This window comes from Athene cunicularia (assembly GCF_003259725.1).
Source record: "Athene cunicularia isolate RWA chromosome 1 unlocalized genomic scaffold, athCun1 chr1_part2, whole genome shotgun sequence".
Taxonomy (NCBI): Eukaryota; Metazoa; Chordata; class Aves; order Strigiformes; family Strigidae; genus Athene; species Athene cunicularia.
Genome location: NW_020799092.1, coordinates 49,900,332 through 49,921,044, shown reverse-complemented (window position 1 = coordinate 49,921,044; position 20,713 = coordinate 49,900,332). Strand labels below are relative to the sequence as shown.

General features: G+C 39.5%; 1 protein-coding gene across 1 annotated transcript in view; it reads left to right on the top strand.

The window, feature by feature from the left end:
• Window positions 1-20,713, top strand: part of TMEM117 (transmembrane protein 117) — a 241,730-nt gene that overhangs the window by 179,022 nt on the left and 41,995 nt on the right. The window contains exon 6 of the mRNA XM_026841040.1: window positions 19,764-19,923. Coding sequence (XP_026696841.1) covers window positions 19,764-19,923 — 160 coding nt within the window. The remainder of the gene's footprint in view (window positions 1-19,763; window positions 19,924-20,713) is intronic.

Sequence of the window (20,713 nt, the reverse complement as noted above, 5' to 3'; positions counted from 1 at the left end):
GCTTAAGACACAAGATAAAGTTGTATCATAAGGTCTTTCCCTGGATCATGTGAAAATTTAATGAATTTTAACTATCTTTCCATCTCGTCAAGCCATCTTAGTCTGTTCTTTTTTGTGTTTTCTCATCAATTTGAAAATAGTGACAGGTTAAACAATTTTAAGAGACATGAACCATTACTTCGTGATGCCATTATTCAATTTACCTCCTCAGTTTTATCATCTGAGTTTTTAAGATTATTCATGCTATTCGGATATCAGCAGTGAGGTGACTTGCTGCAATTGAGGTAATTCCCAGCCCAAGGACAAAACCAGAGGCAGCATTCAACTGGTGTCTCTCTCTGAATGATCAGAAAGAAAAAAGAGATGCTATTATCCCATTTGCAAAGTCTGACTGTATGGTCATGGTATAGATGATGCCATCTGAGGTCTGGGCTTTGGATTGTTGCAGGAACCTTTTGGCTTTATGACACAGCTGTGCTCATTAGAACATCCACTGCCTATTAGGGCTCAGTTTTATCATTCTCTGCAACATGAGCAAATCAGATGAGCATTAATAAGACTTTGCTTTGGCAGCAGGTGTGACTGTATTATTAAACAACCCAAAAATGAAAGAAGCATTTCAATTTGCTACATTTTATTAAATTTTTCAGTAATAAATGAACTAAAATTAAACAATTATCAGCCAGGCTTTGGGTTACAAAAAGAACAAGCTTAACAAATCATTGCTCTGTAATACAAAGTGCAGTAACATAAGTAGAAAGCTCTTGGACATGTTTTTAAACATTTCAATTTTAAAGAGCTTCTAGGGCAGAACTATTTTGAATGAAATTGATGGCAAGGTCCAAGGTAGGACAATCTATCAACACAGCAGGAACACATCACCAGCATAGTATGTTAACCAGGAGCTGAGATTTTTAAGCAGCTTTCTCCTGTGATAAGGTAATAGTTCATTCCAAACTTCTTGACATTGTGAGCTGTTCTGTTAGCATCTTTCTAAAAGAAATTTGAGGACATCTGTCCATGTAGTAAGTCCAGCTAAAAACAGTCCTGATACTTAAAACTGAATGATGAAAAGCTTTTTTCTTTTTTTTTTTTTCTTTAAGAAACCGGTGAACTATACCCTGCCTTTGAATTCTGCCTTCAGAATTCAAAGTGTTCAGTTCTTTCTGTTTGAGTAAAGCAGCAGAGCCTTTGTTTGTGTCATTCCGTTGCAGAGCCACATGTCCCGTCTTTTAAACCAATTTGATGCAAATGTAATTCCAGAAACCTAAACAGAATTATACGTGTTTCGTCCCAGCATTTAGAGTTATGGAAATTCAGGGAAACTATCATTTGATTGACAGAAAAATTGTTAACAGCATTAATTAGTGGAAGCATTGTTCAGACTTATTCTATGATGCAGCATTTTTTTGTGGGCTGTAGAAGATCCCACACTGAATGCAGCTATGGACATCTTGCTTTGAGGGCAGCTGGCTACAGAGGAGATGTTGTGGCATTCTGTAATTACTGTCCATAGCACAACTGGTGGTTGCTCCAGTCCTGTATGATCCATCTCTGAAGCCAACTTTAAATGTCAAATGACATGCATATATAAACAATCATCTGTTATAGGGTTTGTGAACACTTTTCAAAGTCAAAAACCAGGTGGTCTCACATAGTATTTTGCAATATTTTTGATTTTTTAAGTGTAAAGTCTATTCCTCACTAAATACAGTATTAAAATACTCCCAGTCATCTGTTATAGGGTTTGTGGACACTTTTCAAACTCATAAACCAGTTGGTCTCTTATAATATTTTGCAACATTTGGGGAGTTTAAAGTATAAAGTATAAATACAGCATTAAAATACCCCCACTGCAAAGTGAGGACCTGCTTTAACTTAGTGAAGGTAGCCACTGCCTCGGATGAAATATATTTCCTTTTTTTAGTAGACATTGATGGGATTGTCAAGCCAGAAATCTCTGTGATAGATTGCCAGTAATGGTTGGAAAGGTCTGGTAATGAGTGTAAGTCAAATTCATCTTTCAAGGCCTCCTAGCTAGAAATGAGTTATTTTCAAGGCTCCCAGGAAGAACATAAAGCCAAAAAACTCAGTGAAGAACTAGCCAAATTAATTTAATGTTATCTCTGTACAGTGACTGAATGACCTAGGAGAAAACTGAAGACAATACTAACAAAGTTCATCAAAATGACTAAACAAAGCTTTCTGAGAGACTATATCCAGTCCCAAAAGCTGTCCTCAGTTTTACAGCCTTTGTGAAATGGGTGTAGTTATTTGCTCTGCAGAGGTCTAAAAATTTGGCTGATTCTAGTCTCTCCAGTGGTTGTTGATCAAAGAATCCAAGTGCATCCATCTATTCCAAATGCTGATTTTTTTTCAAAGTCTCATCAACAATACAAAGGTTCCCTGTTTTGAGAGAAAGTGAGGCACTGCAATATATAGCCCTTCCAAAAGTATTCTTCTAGCTGCTCTCTGTAGGTGCTTGCTGGAGACTGATTGAGCAATCATGTAAGTGATGGGGAGGCAGCCTGTAGGCTTTTATGCTTGTCAAACACATATGTTGAAGTATTTCTCAGGAAGAAAAGGATTGTATCGCTGTAAAACTAAAGGGGGCTCAATCAGCATTTAACAGAGTATTAAACACAGAATATATATTTAACAATATTTATTAATCTCAAGGTCTCTTCAGCACTGCCTAAACTATTTTGAGCTAATCATGGAGGCAAAGCAAAACTGTTGTGGTTTGTGGGTCTCTGGAAGGTAAACTGGGTGGATACCTAACCTGACCTAAATGTGGCCCCTTGTTCTGACAGCTCACCTATTCCCTAGGCAAGAGAAAAGGGCTGTCTATAACTTGTAGCCTGGCTCTGGTGAAAGAACTACCTTGTTGGGTAGGTGTAAGAAGTGGGATATTGATTACTGTGATGGTTTAGGCCCTGCCGGGACCCGAGACCATGCCACCGTTGTCCCTCCCTCACCCTCGGACCAGGCGGGGCAGGGAGTGAGATACAAACCATGGGGTTGAGATAAGGAAACATTTAATACAACAGTGTAACAACAACAAACCGAACAACAACAATAGCAACAACAACAACAATAAACAGTAATAACAGTAAACATGACAAAAGATATACAGAGATATACCGCAAAAGACACAGCAGTCCCGTCGCGCGTGCTCTCAGGGACAAAAGCAACAAACAAACTGTTCCTGCGCTTGGGCGCCCGGACCTGGCGTCAGCATGGTATTGAATAACCCAGCTAGAGCCCCCTCCCCATTGCTGGGGAAACAACCCTATCCTAGCTGAACCAGGGCAATTACCTATTCTTTAATACTTTCTGCAAGTTTATTATAACCCCAAAGGAGATACACAACAGAGACTGTGGGGAAAGCAACAAATGCCACTGGTTATACTCTAGAAGAAATTAAAATAGACACATTTTTCCACTTGCTGTTAATCCCCACTGCCTGAACTCTGTGGTGTCATCCAGCCCTGGGCTATGCCCCTACCTTAGATCCTGCTAAGGTGTCCTTAGTCATTGGCAGGAATCCTGGATCAACAAAACACTGTCAAATCTTAAGGCCAGGAAGGCCATATTGCTGGTTACGGACCACGTAAGAATTCATGCAGAACTGAAGTCAGGTCAAGTGAACAGTTCAAAAGGAAGAAGCAGACCGAACAGGGAAGAGACCGAAAATGACAACAAACTACAAGAGTACTAATTGCCAAGTAAGAACATCAGCTAAAAGCAAATGGTAACAGAATTGCACTTTTTTAATGTACAATTACATGGGACTGAGCTGGCAAATTCTGAACATCTTCACATCTGAATCTTACTCGTTAGGACATCAGAAGCTGAAGAGACCAAGTCTGGAAAGTAAGGGATGACAATTTCAGGAGGAGAGGGACCTTCACTTACACCTTGTTGTGAATTCTGCAACAAAAGTTTGGGGTTTGGGTTTGGGGTTTTTTTTTTTTTTTTAGAAAACTGAAATATTCAGAAATGCATCACTTTTGATTAAACTTTCATTGAGAAATGTTTCTCATCTGTGGGAAGGAATTTCTGATCAAAACTAGTGAGAGGCTCAGTCTCCTCAGAGTAGCCAGTAGCATGGTGAATAAATCCACATGGATGAATGTTAATCTGAGCCCCTGCACTTCTCAATGTGGGGGAAGTTGTGGGAGAGGCTGCAGTCTGGGTTTACTTCACCTTTTCTGAGTTCCATTAATATTGCTATTTCTTTCAGGATTTATCTGTTTTCTGATTTCTGTTTACCATAACAAGCAGGAAAAGAGTGCAAATTAGTCTCAGGATAGAACACATTTCTGAAATACTGAAAAGTTTCTGTTTGAGGGGGATAACCATTTCCTGACAAGCTCAAAGTTAAATGAAATATATATATGAGAATCTTAGTGAATTCAGCCATAACAATTCTCAAGTTCTCTTGTGCTCCTTGCTTCTCAGAAGTTCCTCACTTTCATCTCTAACTGCAAAAGTGACAAGATTCATATTGTCACGGCACTGGGCATATAATTATCAGAGTAGCACTGGCCTTCAGCATGTATTCTGGTGAGTGCCTTCTTTAGTTTCTTTTTGCTCATTCTTCTTTCTAATCCTGTTCTATTCTTAGAAAGGTTAACTTTCCAGGGGATCAAAATCACAGTAACTCATATGTGATTTTTCTTTTTCTTCTAAGAAGACATGTATCAGTGTTATACTAGAACTGGCTCAACTTGTGGAAAAATACACATATTAACTTTTTTTTCCTGAGTGACTTTTGAGTTGATATAAATTCTTCTTGAATGATCTGCAAAAAATATTATACTTTGCAATTACTCTAAATGTCAAGTGCAGTTCTGAGTGCTTGGATTTGTAAAGTCTTAGTTGGAGCAACAATGTCAGCTGAAATTCAGAAGTCCTATACACACAAAAAAATCCCTTCTGTTTTGATTGCATAGATTTTTTTTTTTCAGGAGGAATTGTAATACTTTTTTTGATTTGAGGCTAGTGTCATTGCTGTTCATATAGGCAAACAGGGTTGCTTGTTGAATGGTAAGGCCATGTTTCCTTCATAAATGTTAATGATGTGTAACTTACATGCTTGTCTACTAGGATTCTTTTATTGGAAGGTAAATATCATAGGAGTATAGGATCACAGGATAATTCAGGATCTCAGGACATCTCTAGCCTCCTACTCAAAGCAGGGTCAGCTCTGAGATGAGACTAGGTTTCTCAGAGCTTTATCCAGTTCAGGGTCTCAAAAACCTGTAGAGATCGAGACTGCACAGCATCTTTGGGCAGCCTCTTTTCACTGCCTGATGGGACTCATTAGAAATAGTTTTTCCTTATATCCAGTCTCAGTCTCTCTTGTTTCAACATTTGCATTGTCATTCACTGTTGTGAAGAGTTTGGCTCCATCTTCTTGCTAACCATCCCAGAGTTAGTGGGGAGCAGCTCTTAGATGCTCCCAAATCCACCTTTTCTCCATGATGAACTTGCCCACATCCCTCAGCCTCTCCTTCACAGGGCAAGTGTTTCAGCCCCCAACCAGCCTGGGGACCTCCACTTTAGTTTATCAGTGCTATTTATGTAGTGGGGGGTACCACTGGATATGGTCTAACAAGTGCAGAGTAGAGGGAAATAATAATTTACCTTAATCTACCAGCTGTGCTCCTGTTAGTACAGCCCCGGACACTGTTGGGAGATCTTTGCTGCTGTGCACATGCTCAGCCCATGCTCAGTTTTGTGTCTACTAATGCCTTTTTCTTAATAAGGTAATTTTTATATTCTTTGAAAGATTGTTGTCATAAAAATGCATTGCTCAGGAAACAGGATTGAAGCTTTTTGGATTTTTTTTTTTAGAGTTGTTTTGGAAATACATTTAATCAAAATATAATCAACTTGTTAGATGAAAGAGCCTACATTTATTCAATATGCTTTGGAAAAAAAAACATTAAAGAGCAGTTCAAAACAATTGTAATTATATTTTACTTTGATAGGGTTTGCACAAATGTAGTTCTAAAAGGCACGACATCTTGATGAATGAGAAGTTCTACCCCGTAGATACCGTGGTGTATGAAACCTAAAATAATGAGAAATTTCTTATTCCATCAAGCTACTATATAGCTAAAATATACAGCTAGTCTAGTCCAGAACATAGAAAGCTATTAAACTGTTATGATTAGCTTATTCTAAATTTGAAGTGTATTTTTACATTTTGGTTGTGGATATAATATGTTGTCTGTAAAGCCATGAGAATATAAGTGTATACTATACAGCCCTCCTATCTACTCTTACCATAAAGCTTTATTTAATAACAGCAACGTGACAGCATCTGTGCAAGGACAACATGTTCCATATGTTCTACATGGATAAAATCAGACTCTGTTTTTATCCTTAATGCTTTGTAACTCATGATCACAAATACAGTGGAAAATGTTATGGGGTTTGTTCTTTTTTTCTTCCAAGAAATTGCAAGGATAGTTTTAAGACTGCAACATCAAAATGCTTTGAGAAATCATCTCTGTTTTCTAAAATGTCTTTTAAAAAGCAAATAAACAACAAACTTTCAGTGGCATTTTTTTTATTTGACAGCTTCTAAATAGAACTTTTCCATTATTTTATACAAAGATGAGTTTTGACAGTTCCTAAATATATTTGTTTTCCAATTCAAGCAGGATTTTAATTATTTTCTTGAAAGAAATTAAAACATTGAAAACTGACCAGTTTTGAGATTCAGCTCTGGATTCAGGTGCCTGATATTTACATCTTGATTATGGCTATTGACATGCCAGCTCTTACTACAGCCAGTGAGCTCTGACCAATGCAGATGATGGTCATTCATTTCACCTCAAGTCAAAACTTGTATTTAGTCACCTGAATAATTCCCCAGACTCCACTGACTGAATAAAGCTGGGATTCAGGTGCCTAAATGTAGGTGTTGACTATGATTCGAAATGCTTTAGGATATTGAGAAAGTCCACAAGCCTGGCAGACATGAGACAGGGCTCAGAGGAGAGACCTTCAGTTGCAGGGTTGGAGGCCAACCAAGGTACTCCACAGTGCCCCAAATCACACTAAACACATATGTTTAGACAACCAAATCTCACACTACATTTATGTCAACTCTGATGAGAGATTAGATATATTAGCTTACATATAGATTTCTACAAATGCACATCTATGTGTTGGCTAAATCTGAATTACTTATAAAATGTTTTAATTGCACTGAACTAAACCATATGTAAAAATACTCCGTGTTAAAAAAATTATCAATCAGTTGTTCACTTGTCTCTAGCCAAATTTGTATCAGACTTCACATGTGGTTGGGGAAAAAAATGGAATAATTTAAATGCAGAAAACAAGTATGAGTCTATAATATCCTGAAGAAAACATTCAGAATGCTGTCTATAAAGTAAAACTTTGATCAGGGCTAAAATTTCATTAATTATGAAATAAACTGTGAATGCAAACAGTGCTGGTAAATTTAGTAATTAGGAAATAATGAATAAATTTTTTATTTATTAAAGAATTGGTTTATTAATTCATTGATTTTTACCACCTTTCTGACATACATGTTGTTAACTGGATCCTCTGAAAATCAATTACTTTGTCTTAAATCAACTATCTAGAAATCAAAATAGTTCAGATCATAGATAGGCTTGAAAATGTGGTGTTAAAGCCATACTTACACTCTTGCTTGTTTCTAAAACTAGAATTTAATAACATGTTTCAACGCAGGAAAATCAAGGAGGCTCCTGCTATAGATCTGAAGAGCCTAATATTATGCTCTTAGAGTAGCATTTCAATTACCATCTAAATGCATTTGAAATGGGAGTTGCCTTCATAAATGTAAAGACACGTGTTTTTTTTTTCCATTTCAAAAGCTTTTTCCCATTCTACACTGCAATGAATTTAAGACTTTACTGAATACTAAATGATGACTGAGAAAAGGAAGCCAAGAATGTTTTCTTCTCATAACCAGTTTCTGTGACAGTTACTGGGGATGCTGGAAACATGGCAAGCCAAATGGTTTGACATACGAACTCATGTCTTCCTACTATGGTGAACAGCAAGCCTTTGCCTCACTCTTACCAGAACCTGAGAATAATATAAAGATTCAATAACTAGCCACTAAGACACTCAGTTGGCTGTGGGAAATCTGTGTCTAGAGTTATACTAATGTTGACTTGCTTATACAAAGTAGAGCAGCTCCAACTAGAGAATCTAGTACTGCATAGCATCCAAAAGCCTGGTTATTGTGGCATTCAGCTGGTCTCTTTAGGACTGATACTCAAATACCTGTTCTGAATCACACAGAACAGGTCTTGACCCCTGGTCTCTGCCTCATCTCATGCAGCTGAAATGCTGCTCTAACTCCTGGCTCTACAACCACAGCAAGGTGCAGGAATTGTGCCCAGTTCTGACACAGCTTCCCTCACATTACAGAAATCAGCCCTTTCACAGGTAAATTCCATGTATTGATGAACTGCCCTTGTCTGAATATAAACCATGAAAACTTTTCAGGTTTCAATGAAAACTTGCCAGGCAGGTCTATCCTAAGGCACATTCAGTGCTCTGAAAACGTTTTTGAAAACATTCTGTTTCTGTTGTTTCTTGAGCCAGCTGTCTTCCATTCCCCATTGATAGAGTAAATGATGTATCCATCTGAAAGTAAACCAGAAGAATGGGTACTCTTTACCTTATATAGAATTGAGGTTTTTTTCAAAACACTTTCTCCTGAAGTTAAGTAATTAACTTTGGAAGTTGAACATGGAGTAGAGTTCCCTGGATATAACCCATGTGAGTCCTACACTACCTTGTGTATGATACGTGTTGATTGAAAATATTTTTTACAAGCAAGACCACGAACCTTCTTAAACTGTTTTTCCTTTTCTGTGTCACAGATAGGAAATGGCATTTGAAACTTAAAGCTTACGGCTGATGAGTTTAATTTAAATGAGCTGCTGTTTGAAATAGATAACACTTTCATTTTAGTAAATTAATGGTGTGGCAAAAGGAAACTCAAAGATGCTTCTACCTGTAATAAAAAAATGCTGCTCTCTAGAATTCTAATATTTCACCGTGTGATTACATTACCTAATCTTACTCATTTTAATACATGAAACATAGTAAAATGTTTCCTCTGTGCATTAACATAAATGTAATTTCAGACTTTATACAAATCTTTTGTACAAAAATCTCAAATAGCTCTGGAATCATATTGATATACTCTAATAAAATTGCAACTGTCACAGTCAAAGGCTAGAAGTAAAGCAAGGTTTGTGGGAGAGGTGATATCCTTTCTTTGACAAACTGATATAAGTAGAAAAAATAGACCAGTGCTGTTTACGTTCACACAAATGTTTTTAATTTTCCTAAGGAAAAACAATGTATAAAAATATAGAATAAACAATTCCAGTTTTGCCACACTCAGAGCATCCTTTATACTCTGTGGCATCCAGTTTCTTCAGCTCACCAGGCAGAATGACGACAGTCATAGACTAGAAGACTTAACTGGGAATGCAGGGTTCTCAAAACATGCAATATCTGCTATTGATAAGCATTTATGAGCTAGTCCCAACATAAAGTTCCCTTTGCTGTTCCCTATTTGAAACAGAGAGTATTTCAGAACTTGCAATTTCAGAACAGATATTTCAGAAATGGCAGTTACTGGCAAATGCTGAATTACTTACCCATTCCTTCCAACTGTGGGATAGAATTCAGAAATACATTGTTATGATGAAATGTTTTTTAAAAAGACAATGCAATTCACAGTTTGAATTAAATCACATTTTCTTCTAATTGGTATTTAACTTCAGATAATTAAGTCTTTTTGATGGTAATCTACATTAATACACTTTCTCCCACTTATGTTTCTGGAGCATGCCATAGGAGGTTTGGCACCCTGAAATCTGGCAGTAGTATAATTCCATATATCTACCACATATTTGTCTCCATCAGGGGAACAAGCACTGTATTTTAACAAAAGAGATCCAGTGCAATTAATTTTTCTAATATTTGGAAATTAAATTTCCAGTATTTGATGTGTGTGACTTCTAGGGTGTGTCTGTATGAGTGGTTCACTTCAGGAGCACACTTCTGAAACGGATCTTCCAGTCGTCTCTCCACCTGCCCTTTGGTTCACAGCATGGATTGATCTTGGGGTGCAAGTGGGATTTCTTCTGGGTGCAACTGAAGTGGAATTGCTATCTGGGATCTCACCTAGTGAGCTGCAGTTATGGATGGTTGTCAGTTCAGCCCACAAGGCACAAACACTGTGAATATGGGGTCCTCAGCACCTACTGTGTCACTCTATGGCACTGCACTACCCTGTTGCACTGTAGTGGCTGCTGAGAAAAGCAGAGCTCTCAAGTCCTTGCTCTCTCTCCTTTCAGAGCACTGTCCTGCTGGGGCAGAAGAGTGATGGCCAGCTGGAGGCTTGAAGCCATGCTCCAGAGAACCCAGATGCTTTTCACCAGCAGAGCATCTGTCCCTTACACTTGCTTAATTGCAGAAGTGGTGCTGACACTAAGCAACAGGCAGACTAAATATTTTATTTTAAATGGTTTTAGAGTTGCTATTTTTGACAGATTTAATAACAGAACCCTTCTTAATTAAAACAAGTGAAATAAAAAGTGTTGGCATTTGCATATGAGCATCTGCAGTAATGTTGTTCTTTATAGTTATTGTACACTGTGGGACAGTATGTTTGGCCAGTGCTGATTCTGGGATTAAAAATTATGGAGAGTATTTAACTTGATGGATGATCTTTCTTTCCTGAGGACTGGAAAGCATATTTAAATATCGAGAGCAGTAAAATTTGTTCCTCTCTTTCTGTATCTGTTTTCACAGGCTTTTTTAACTATTTTGACACATTAATGAAAAATTGACATTATAAACCACTTCAACTGATTGCCAAGGCGATCAGCTCTGGTGTAAGCACATTCTGCAGTGGAGCAGGGGATGGCGGCACACAGTGGGTAGTTCTGAGCCAGGGAAACACCAGGAAACTGTGGAGACCTGCGGTCATGGAGAACCACAGCTGGCATCTCTCATGAGATCAGTCTGCGGTGCAGGCCTCAGGCTGCAGGAAGGGCCTGGACCTTTCTCCTGGGGCAGGGACAGGAGGCAGACCTGCCTGCAAAAGGTGTGCCCAGGTGGGGGACCTCCTGCAGCAGGTGCTGAGCTGCTGGAGGCAGTGAGAAGGCTGGTAGCATCAGGGAGGCTGCGGAGGAGTTAGACGGCTGGTTCCAAGCGCAGTCTGCAGAAGCCTAAGTCATAGAAGGCAAAGGCAGGGACTGGGAGAATGAAGAGTAGGAGAAGATCAGGTTAGAGACCATCTGAGGAATCTGAAGGTGCACAAATCCATGGGACCTGATGAGATGCATCTGTGGGTCCTGAGGGAACTGGTGGATGAAGTGACTAAGCCACTATCCATCATATTTGAGGAGTTGTAGCAGTCTGGTGAAGTTCCCAGTGACTGGAAAAGGGGAAACATAGCCCCTATTTTTAAAAAGAGAAAGAAGGAAAACCTGGGGAACTACAGGCCAGTCAGTCTCACCTCTGTGCCTGGCACGATCATGGAGCGGATCCTCCTGGAAACTCTGCTAGGGCACTTGGAAAATAAGGAGGTGATTGGTGACAGCCAACATGGCTGCACTAAGGGCAGATTTGGTGGTCTTCTATGAGGGGGATTCTACAGCATTGATGGATAAGGGAAGAGCAACTGACATCATCTACCTGGACTTGTGCAAAGCATTCGACACTGTCCCACATGACATCCTTGTCTCTAAATTGGAGACATGGATTTGATGGATAGATGGATCACTCGGGAGATAAGGAATTGGCTGGATGGTCGCACTCAAAGAGTTGCAGTCAATGGCTCCTCATCCAGGTGGAGAGCAGTGATGAGTGGCATTCCTCAGGGGTCAGTATTGGGACTGGTGCTGTTTAACATCTTTGTCAGCAACATGGAGAGTGGGACTGAATGCACCCTCAACAAGTTTGCCAATGACACCAAGCTGTGTGTGTGGTCAACACGCTGGAGGGAAGGGATGCCATCCAGAGGGACCTTGAGAGGTGGGTCCGTGTGAACCTCATGAAGTTCAGCAAGGCCAAGCGCAAGGTCCTGCACATGGATCAAGGCAATACCATGCAAAAATACAAGCTGAGTGGAGAATAGATTGAGAGCAGCTCAATCTGGGTGTTGCTTTACAAGAAGCTCAACATGACCTGGCAATGTGCATTTGCAGCCCAGAAAGCCAACCATAGCCTGGGCTGCATCAAAAGAAGTGTGGCCAGCAGGTCAAGGGAGGTGATTCTGCCACTCTACTCTGATCTTGTGAGACCCCCACCTGGAGTACTGTGTTCAGCTCTGGGGCCCCCAACATAAAGAGGGCATGCACCTGCTTGAGTGGGTTCAGAGGAGGACACGAAGATGATCAGGGGGCTGGAGCAGCTCCCTAATAGAGACAGGATGAGAGAGTTGGGGTTGTTTAGCCTGGAGAAGAGAAGGCTCCAGGGAGACCATAGCAGCCTTACAGTGCTTAAAGGGGGCCTGCAGGAAAGATGAAGAGGGACTTTTTTACAAGGGCATGTAGTGATAGGACAAGAGGTAAAGTCTTTAATCTGAAAGAGGGTAGATTTAGATTAAGTACAAGGAAGAAATTCTTTACCGTGATGGTGATGAGACACTGGCACAGGTTGCCCAGAGAAGCTGTGGCTGCCCCCTCCCAGGCACTGTTCAAGGCCAGGTTGGACGGGGCTTTGAGCAACCTGGTCTAGTGGAAGGTGTCCCTGCCCATGGCAGGGGGGTTGGAAATAGATGACCTTTAAGGGTCCCTTCCAACCCAAACCATTCTATGGTTTTATGAAAACAAAAATAGTAATTTGTAAAACATTTATTAGAATTGCATTTCTGTTTTCTACAGCACTATCAGAAGCTGAAAGTTTTGATGGATGCTGATTAACTGCTAGGTGGTTTTATTTAGAGTTTAGATATACCTAGACTATATGCTAGCTAATTTTCTTTAGTTAGTAAGTTCATATATATATATTATATATTTTATTAATGCTCATTTATATGTATGCTCATTTCCTTAATGAACAATAATAGGAATACAGAATTTATGATCTTATTTCTTTATTAATGTGATCTTCTGTCCAAAAGGAAATAGTGTTAAGCAATACCTGGGATGCTTATTAGTGTTGTTTAATGGTTTTTAAATAACCTGGACTAGTCAATTATGTGTGAAAGTGTAATGAAAAGTTCTCAAAATGCTTTGTCATACAGACCTCAGAGCTGCTTTTGACTAAGCACAGGTAGGGTTTTTTTTCCTGGAAAAGCTGTCGTCAAAGGGCAAGATACTGCTTTTTGTCTCTTGGAAAAGACAAAATGAAGATGAGGAAAATAGCCAAAGTTTGTCTTTCATCTCTTCAGTCAATCTTAGCAGAACTCTTGCTATCTGATTGTCAAAGATGTAGCTTCATAAAAGATTTGGCTGAGGGTCATGCAAGACAAGAAAATTCTAAATAGCTCTAACAGTGAGTAGCTCAAAGTTGCTGGTAATTTGAAGGTAGTAGTATCTTCCCTTTATGTATGGCTGTGTAAAGAATTGTATTTGATATTTGAGCAGTGAAATGCTTCACTTCCAGTACGTGATGGTTTGAGAAATGAGGTCTCAGCACAGACCAGGATTTGTTTTCAGAACACTTTTCCCTGCTGATTTAGACATGAAGAATCAGGAGACTCAGATTGGAAACAGTTCATTCTCAACATTAAATGTTTTGTGAACTTGTATAATTTCTTAGCTTGTCTTTATCTTTCCAGGGACAAATTCTGTTTTGTTCAGTTTTCAACTCAGCACAGACAAATAACACAGAATGTTTCCTGAAGATGTGACTGGATGGAGTCAAAAGTACTTCTGGCAGAGGTCTGAAGGGGATATGCTACTGCACTGGGCCTACAAGAGATGAGTCAGGGCCTCATGGACTCTGCCTAGGGAATTCCTGATGTGGGAGGTAGGACACACAAAACAGCAGAAGAGGAGGTCTCCAAGCATTCAGAACCTAAGATCACTGCAGTACATTGTGTCTTCTCTCAGCCAAGACTTCTGAGAATGTCAGTAATCTCATGCTTGACATACTGTTTTAATGAAGTGGCATGGACAAGCCAGCCTTCCAGTTTGAACTGCCTTCGTCATGGCCCATAATGTTACTAAGCAATTACATGCACTTGCATGAGTGCTTTACAGATATAGGCAGAAAAATCTTGTATCAGGAGGGCTAGTGGCAGTGCTGTTATTTTGGAATTAAAACAAACCTAAATGATGTGGCCCTCCCTCCCCCTGAAATAAAGCCAGAAAGTCTTAGGTTTGCATCAACACTTGACATCAGTTGTAGTAGATTGCAAAGCATGGGTATTCCCTTCCTTTCTGGCTTAGTCTCTCACAGCTCTTCCTCTAGAGCCCAACTCTGTGTTTCAGAGAAGTCCATCTGCTGCTCTGGCACACAGTGCTCTCTCAAGGCAAGGACTGCACAGGCATGGGATGGTGCTAGTGACATTTCAGATGGCAGTGGTGGGATTTCCCTTTGGGCAGACAGACTGCAAACTCCAGTATGGCAGGCAATCTGCACACAAGCTGAACAGACTCAACTGTGACATTCCCTGCCATGCTCTTCAAAAAGGAGCTTTCAAATTTCTGGCTTCTGATGGGAGAAGGCCTTTATTCCTTGCTTGTTATGGATCTAGAGAGTTATTGATGTATCTGAATGCAGTTACACATTCAGAGAACAACTGTATTGCAGATCCCAGGAATAAGTGGCTTTTTATTTTCTCCACAGACAAATTTGGGCTCAGCCCATTCATAAAGAACTTGCAGTTCATAAGCTCAGGATTGTGTAAGACAAAGGCAGAAGAGTTACAGACCAGTCAGCCAGGGCAAGAACGATGTCTGCAGTAAGATGAGGGCACTGACTAAACAGCATTGTAAGGGAGTCTGCAGAGTCTTGAGAGTCTTCAGTGCCAGCTTGATCTTAAAAATCTTCTTTGGGAATTATCTTGTTAACGCAGTTATGTCCAGCATTCAGTGTGGCAACTCCTGCTCCTTGTATCCGAGGAAGTTGAGTATCATAGGTTGTCCCTACCATTTGGAAATAGAAGTAAGACAGGCTTGATTGGAGGCAATGGGAAAAGTCATCTTCTCTTTTGTCACTGTTGAGTGATGTCACCCATGAAGTAGCCCAGAGTGTAGAAATGGAAGCACCTACTGGGGAAAGATTCGGGGAAAAAAATGGTACCAAAAAAAAAAATAAAAATTAGGGCCTCACAAGACTGACTTTTGTGGTTTTTGCTTTCTTTCACTGAACATTTAGGATGTATCTTAGACTTCTGGAAAAGCTTTTTAGGAAATCCCACCCTATCCTCAATATTTTGGAGTGGATGAAGGCAGGTAACCCTTTCACTTTAGCTTTAGAGTATTGTCTGCTGAAGAAAGGCACACCTCTGCTCCCCGAAATACACAGTATTCTCATTTTATTTTTTAGGGAATATGTTGGCCTCAATAAGCCCTATTTTGCTTCTGTTACTTTTCCTTGCTGTGATGTTGCATTGGCTTTGTGTCCTTGTTGTTTGTTATTTTTCCATTTGCACTTTGTAAGTATGTCTTATTTATTTAATGTATCCATGTTTCTGATTTAAGTTTTCCCAGTTCTTGTTCATCATTTGGCCACAGCTGTGCCAGAGTGTGGCATGCAGGGCATCTGGAAGATTGTATCTAGGTGAACAAAGGAAGTCTTTGATCTCATAGCAAAGCAGCTCAGTGCAAGCTCCATGACCATGCTGTGAAATTTATGGGCATATAAAAAGATTTTATGGACCGGGGTTCCCCAGAAACAGCAGGGAATATGCAGCACTGCCTACAGTGCAGGTCAGTACCTGTATATTGGACTGCCACAAATCAAAAATGCCCTGTTTTCTAAACATTTCATGCAAACCTGTTATCCAGCAGGGTCTTCATTGTGCTGCAGTGACAGACTTTTTCTATTCACATAACTATGACCTCCACTGAGAAAACAGAAGATTCATATATGACCAGCATCTCAGACTTTTGCAAAGTTTAAGAGATCACACAGAGCACATGTAATGGGAGTGTGTGACTGGTGACATAACACACCAGATCTGATTTTCCCCACCTTTAAGTGCTTTCCAAGCAACTTGTCTACTGGTGGGTTGTCCAGACTTCAGAGGATGATGACTATGTCCTTGAAAGCTAGGATAGCAGTGTGGAGACATTGATGGCAGGTACATGGTAGTTTTTTGAAGATGGCCCATTGCACATGAATGCTCTGTACTTACTACTGATTGTAGTAGTGTAGAGGAAAATGAGGTGTCACAGCCTTTCTCCTCCAGAAATGGCATTTCTGCAAGGTCAAAGTTATGACCTTGTCTGCTATGAGGGATTGTCTGCGGCCATTACCAATGACAAAAACCTGCTCAAGCTTCTGGCCCATGTTCTGCATCACCTGTTGTAGTGTATAATATGCTGCGTGATAGATGCCAAGTGGTTGGTCAGCTTGGTCAAAGTTTATGGTTCAAGAAAGTGCTGTTATGGGAAGGTGCAGAAGCAAAAGAAATGTGTTTGGCCCCTGCTAAGTGTGTGAGGACAAAATGAATGTTCTGTTGACAAATGAGGGCCAGCAGTGTAGATTCAGTTTGGCTCAAGTAACTTAGCTTGACAAATTCAAGACCAAACTCAGTCCTGGCTATCAAAGATTATAAAGATGCAGTCTAAAAAATTACCCGCTTCTTGAAAGGTTCCTGGCAGTGAAAAATTCTTCAAGCTTTTCCTCAGTTCAGTGTAGAACTGGGTATTTTAGATCATCACTGGCAGTAATAAACACAGTACTGACTTTTCTGGACCTACCTAATGATTCTAACTTATTAGTATGCAACTGGCCTCAACAGTGTTTTTTTTGCAGACATTTAAAAAATTTTTATCCTTCATAGCAACCTTGTATCTTGAAGAGTATGGACTAGGTTTTGAAATATGTGTTATTGTAGCTGAATGGGTGCTCAGGGTATATAATCATTCAATACAGCAAGCTAGAATTAGACGTGAAACGTAAGTGTCTTCTGTGAAGTAGAGAAAGAAGTTACATTTCTTAATGTCTGGTACAGAGAAGAGTCAATCCTCTCTTGTCTTTCCCCTCATAGCCCTTCTCTAAGCAGAAGATGGAGAGGTCCTGCCAGCCATGCTGTGAATAGTTCTTTCTCAGTAATGTGCATTGGAGAATAAAGGACAAGCTACACTGGCCTAAATATTACAGGGTAGCTCATGTTGGTTCATCTGATATAAGTTATGTCAAGTTAAATTAAATTCTCAGCTGCTTCTCTTAATCCCCAAGACACTGGGTAAATGCTGTACTTTCACAAGAAATGTAGTGAACTCTAACCCAGACAAACTCAGTTTATAATAACTCCAAAATCATGTATTGAATATCTTGCTGTGTTCCAGTATCATAAGTCAAAAATGCAACTGCATGCTAATTATGCTGTTTAATGCAACCATTTCAAAGTCTATTTCTAACCCTTTTTTATTGGTTTCACATTTTCTTATTCTATTAGCAGCCCATCTTCTGCTCCCTTCCCTCTCTATTTGACATTTCAGAATGAATAACAAAGCAGTTCTTTAAGCGCATATGTACTTTTCCTCAAGGAAATCAGGGCTTGAGCACATACATTGGTCTTTGCATGCATGCCAGTGAAGCGTGCATACAAATATGTCTGTCTTTGCTTACATACATGCCAGAGTCTGACCTTCCATGCTTTGAACTCTTGCTCCAAAACACAAATGCATAATTCAAGGGGACTCAAGCAGAACACTGTTGAGCATAACTTCTGGGTACATAGTTCCCATAGCAAACTATGCATACTTGAATTACAGTTCTAAACTGCTGTGAACCAGGAGGCGTGAATTCCTCAGAAAGAAGAAAGGAAAACAAGTGCGCTCGCAGCCAAGGCAGTCAGCACCAGCAAGCAGACAAGCGCTGAGGACTGTGTTCTTTCTGGAGAACTTCTCAGCTGAAGTGAGAACATTTATCTCCATGTGAATTTCAGATACAAAGGTGAAAATGGTGGGAAAAAACACCTTTGTGGGTCTCAAGAGACTATATGCAAGAGAGAAGCACCATGATGAATTGCCTTTCTGAAGTAAACCATTCTGGGTATGTGCCGAAGTGGAGCTTATAGAAAAAAGTCAGTCAGGTTCAAGTACTGAGAGGTGAGACAGTAGCTAAGCAGATGTTTTGGGGATAAGAAGGCTTGAATATTGCTTAGGTCTAGTTAAGTCTAATATGACTCATTCTTTTTTTTTCTTGCCCAGATGCTTATAATATGGTCAAGGGATACAGTTACGGTGCTGACCATAGTGTTTAGTATAACTGAATTCATTTATTAAGAATAAAAACAAATGTTCAAAGCTAAAGGTGGTATCAATCAAGTAATTTCGTGTCTCATTATATTGTGAAGAAGCGCAGCCCATCATGCCACAGAAGAATGTTTAGGAGACCAAATGTGTATACTGCTGCTTGTGTACATATTTGTTTTCCCTTCCTACACAGACATAGCCAAAGCTGATATATAAAAAGAAACGTGTACAGACTGGTAGCCTGTGACTACTGGTATACAGATTTTTCCTTTACTGTGCTCAGTATTTATCCTGTTTGGAAGTGTCATGGGAAATATTCTTCACATTGTTTTACAGCCCTCAGTAGCTAAAGAAAATGAGACCTCATTGCTGTAGAAAAAAACTCCACCCTGCCACAATTATTTAGCTACATGCTTGCATTCAGATATGGATATGCCCTTATTATAGCACAGATTTACTGACAGCTATGGCTACTGGGAGAAGCCTTGCTCCCCCTCAAATTACCAGTCAAATTTGCCTGCTTCCATGAAACCAGGAATTCAGTCAGTAATCACTGCCAACTCTGAAGGATATCACCAAAGTACTACTGGAAATTATGCAGAACTATTTTTGGGGGGGGGGGGGAATATCTTAGAAAGATATTTTCTTAAATACCATATAGCACAATTGTATGAATTAGCCAAATGTGCCTTCTGGAATTCTCACATCATTCATATGGAGGCTTTATTACTTTTGTAATTCACTCTTCACTGACTTCTCAGTAATGCCGTAAGATGTGCTGAAAACTCGTACAAAGGACATCATAGGAAACACAAAGCAAAATCTTTCTACAACCCACAGAATTTACTAAAGATTAATTAGTGCATCATACAGATGTGTTTCTATATAAAATCTAGACTTCACAGTTAGTGTCCTATAGCTCCTACAGCTGAGAAAAGACTTTTCAAAGGTTCTGTCTTTGGTGCCTTAGAAAATGTTCTTTCAAATTGTTAATTTGAATTTGGCCTAGATCATATAGTCCTTTAGTACGTTATTATAATTTGCTTCTTATTTTACTTAATTGGTTTGTATCTTCAGAGAATAATAGGGAATGAAGAATAAGAGTTATACACTCCAGCTACTAAATTTATTTTTACTAAGGATACAGCTGACTGCTTTCCTATTTTGAATTAAATGATTTGTTTGTACACTTAATTTTCTTCAGTCTCTTTTCATCAGCAGAAGAGTACTGATCAAGCACTAGCTGACCATTAGAAGTCAGATAAAATAGAATGATGCATCTTCATTACTATCATATTCTCTCTGAATTGTTGTGGTTTTTTTTTTCCCTTGCAGGACAGTTCTGTTTACGCTGACCTCTGTAGTTGTGCTTGTCATCACTACTGACTGGATCAGCTGGGACAAGCTGAATCGTGGATTTCTGCCAAGTGACGAGGTCTCAAGAGCCTTCTTGGCTTCTTTCATCTTGGTGTTTGACCTTCTTATTGTCATGCAGGTACACTTTCCTAATGTTTCATTCGAACTGCTGAGGCTGTGTAGTCACTCAATTTCTTCTAGAGCAAATGGTGTTTAGGTAAGACTACATAAAGGTAAATAAATGTTTAATTTGCAATTGCTAATAGTAGAGGCATTTTATAACACCATTCTCAGTGACTTTGCAAAAAGCCTGCTGGCCTTTTATTGTGAAAACATTGCTGATTTCTGTTCTTAGAGTACCAGGTAAGAACTCCATGACTTTTGGAATTAGAAGGTGCTTTCTGCAAAAATGACATCAGAAAAAGAAACAGAAGCTAGTTGTTTGGTAAATTCAAAGCTTCTGTTAGGAAAATGAGAGAAATTTGGCTAAACAAGAAAGAAATACTTCGTATTTCAAGCATTTACAGTATTAGATATAGACAAAATATAACATTTTAATAGATGAAAATTAGTATTTGCTATTAAGATTCCAGTTTTCATTTTCACATGAAGATGTGAAGACCTTTGATGACAAATCCTTATACTGCAGTCTTATGCTAGTGAGGTTAACTGGGGGAGATGATTCCCTGTAGTCTGCCTGATGTCTGCTCCTTTCAATCTAGCTGGTAAGAAAGGAATCTGGGTCACAAGTATGTGGCCAGAAGCCTCCTTCATGTGATGCTGTGCACTACCCTTTGCATTTGCCTGTGGTTTGAGCCTTGTGTGAATAATTCACCCGATGCTCTGTGAAAAATCATTTGGGCTGAGGCAAGCAAAAGGAGCCTGAAAGACTTGAGTGACTTTTGCTTATTCCTAGACATGTTAGACTG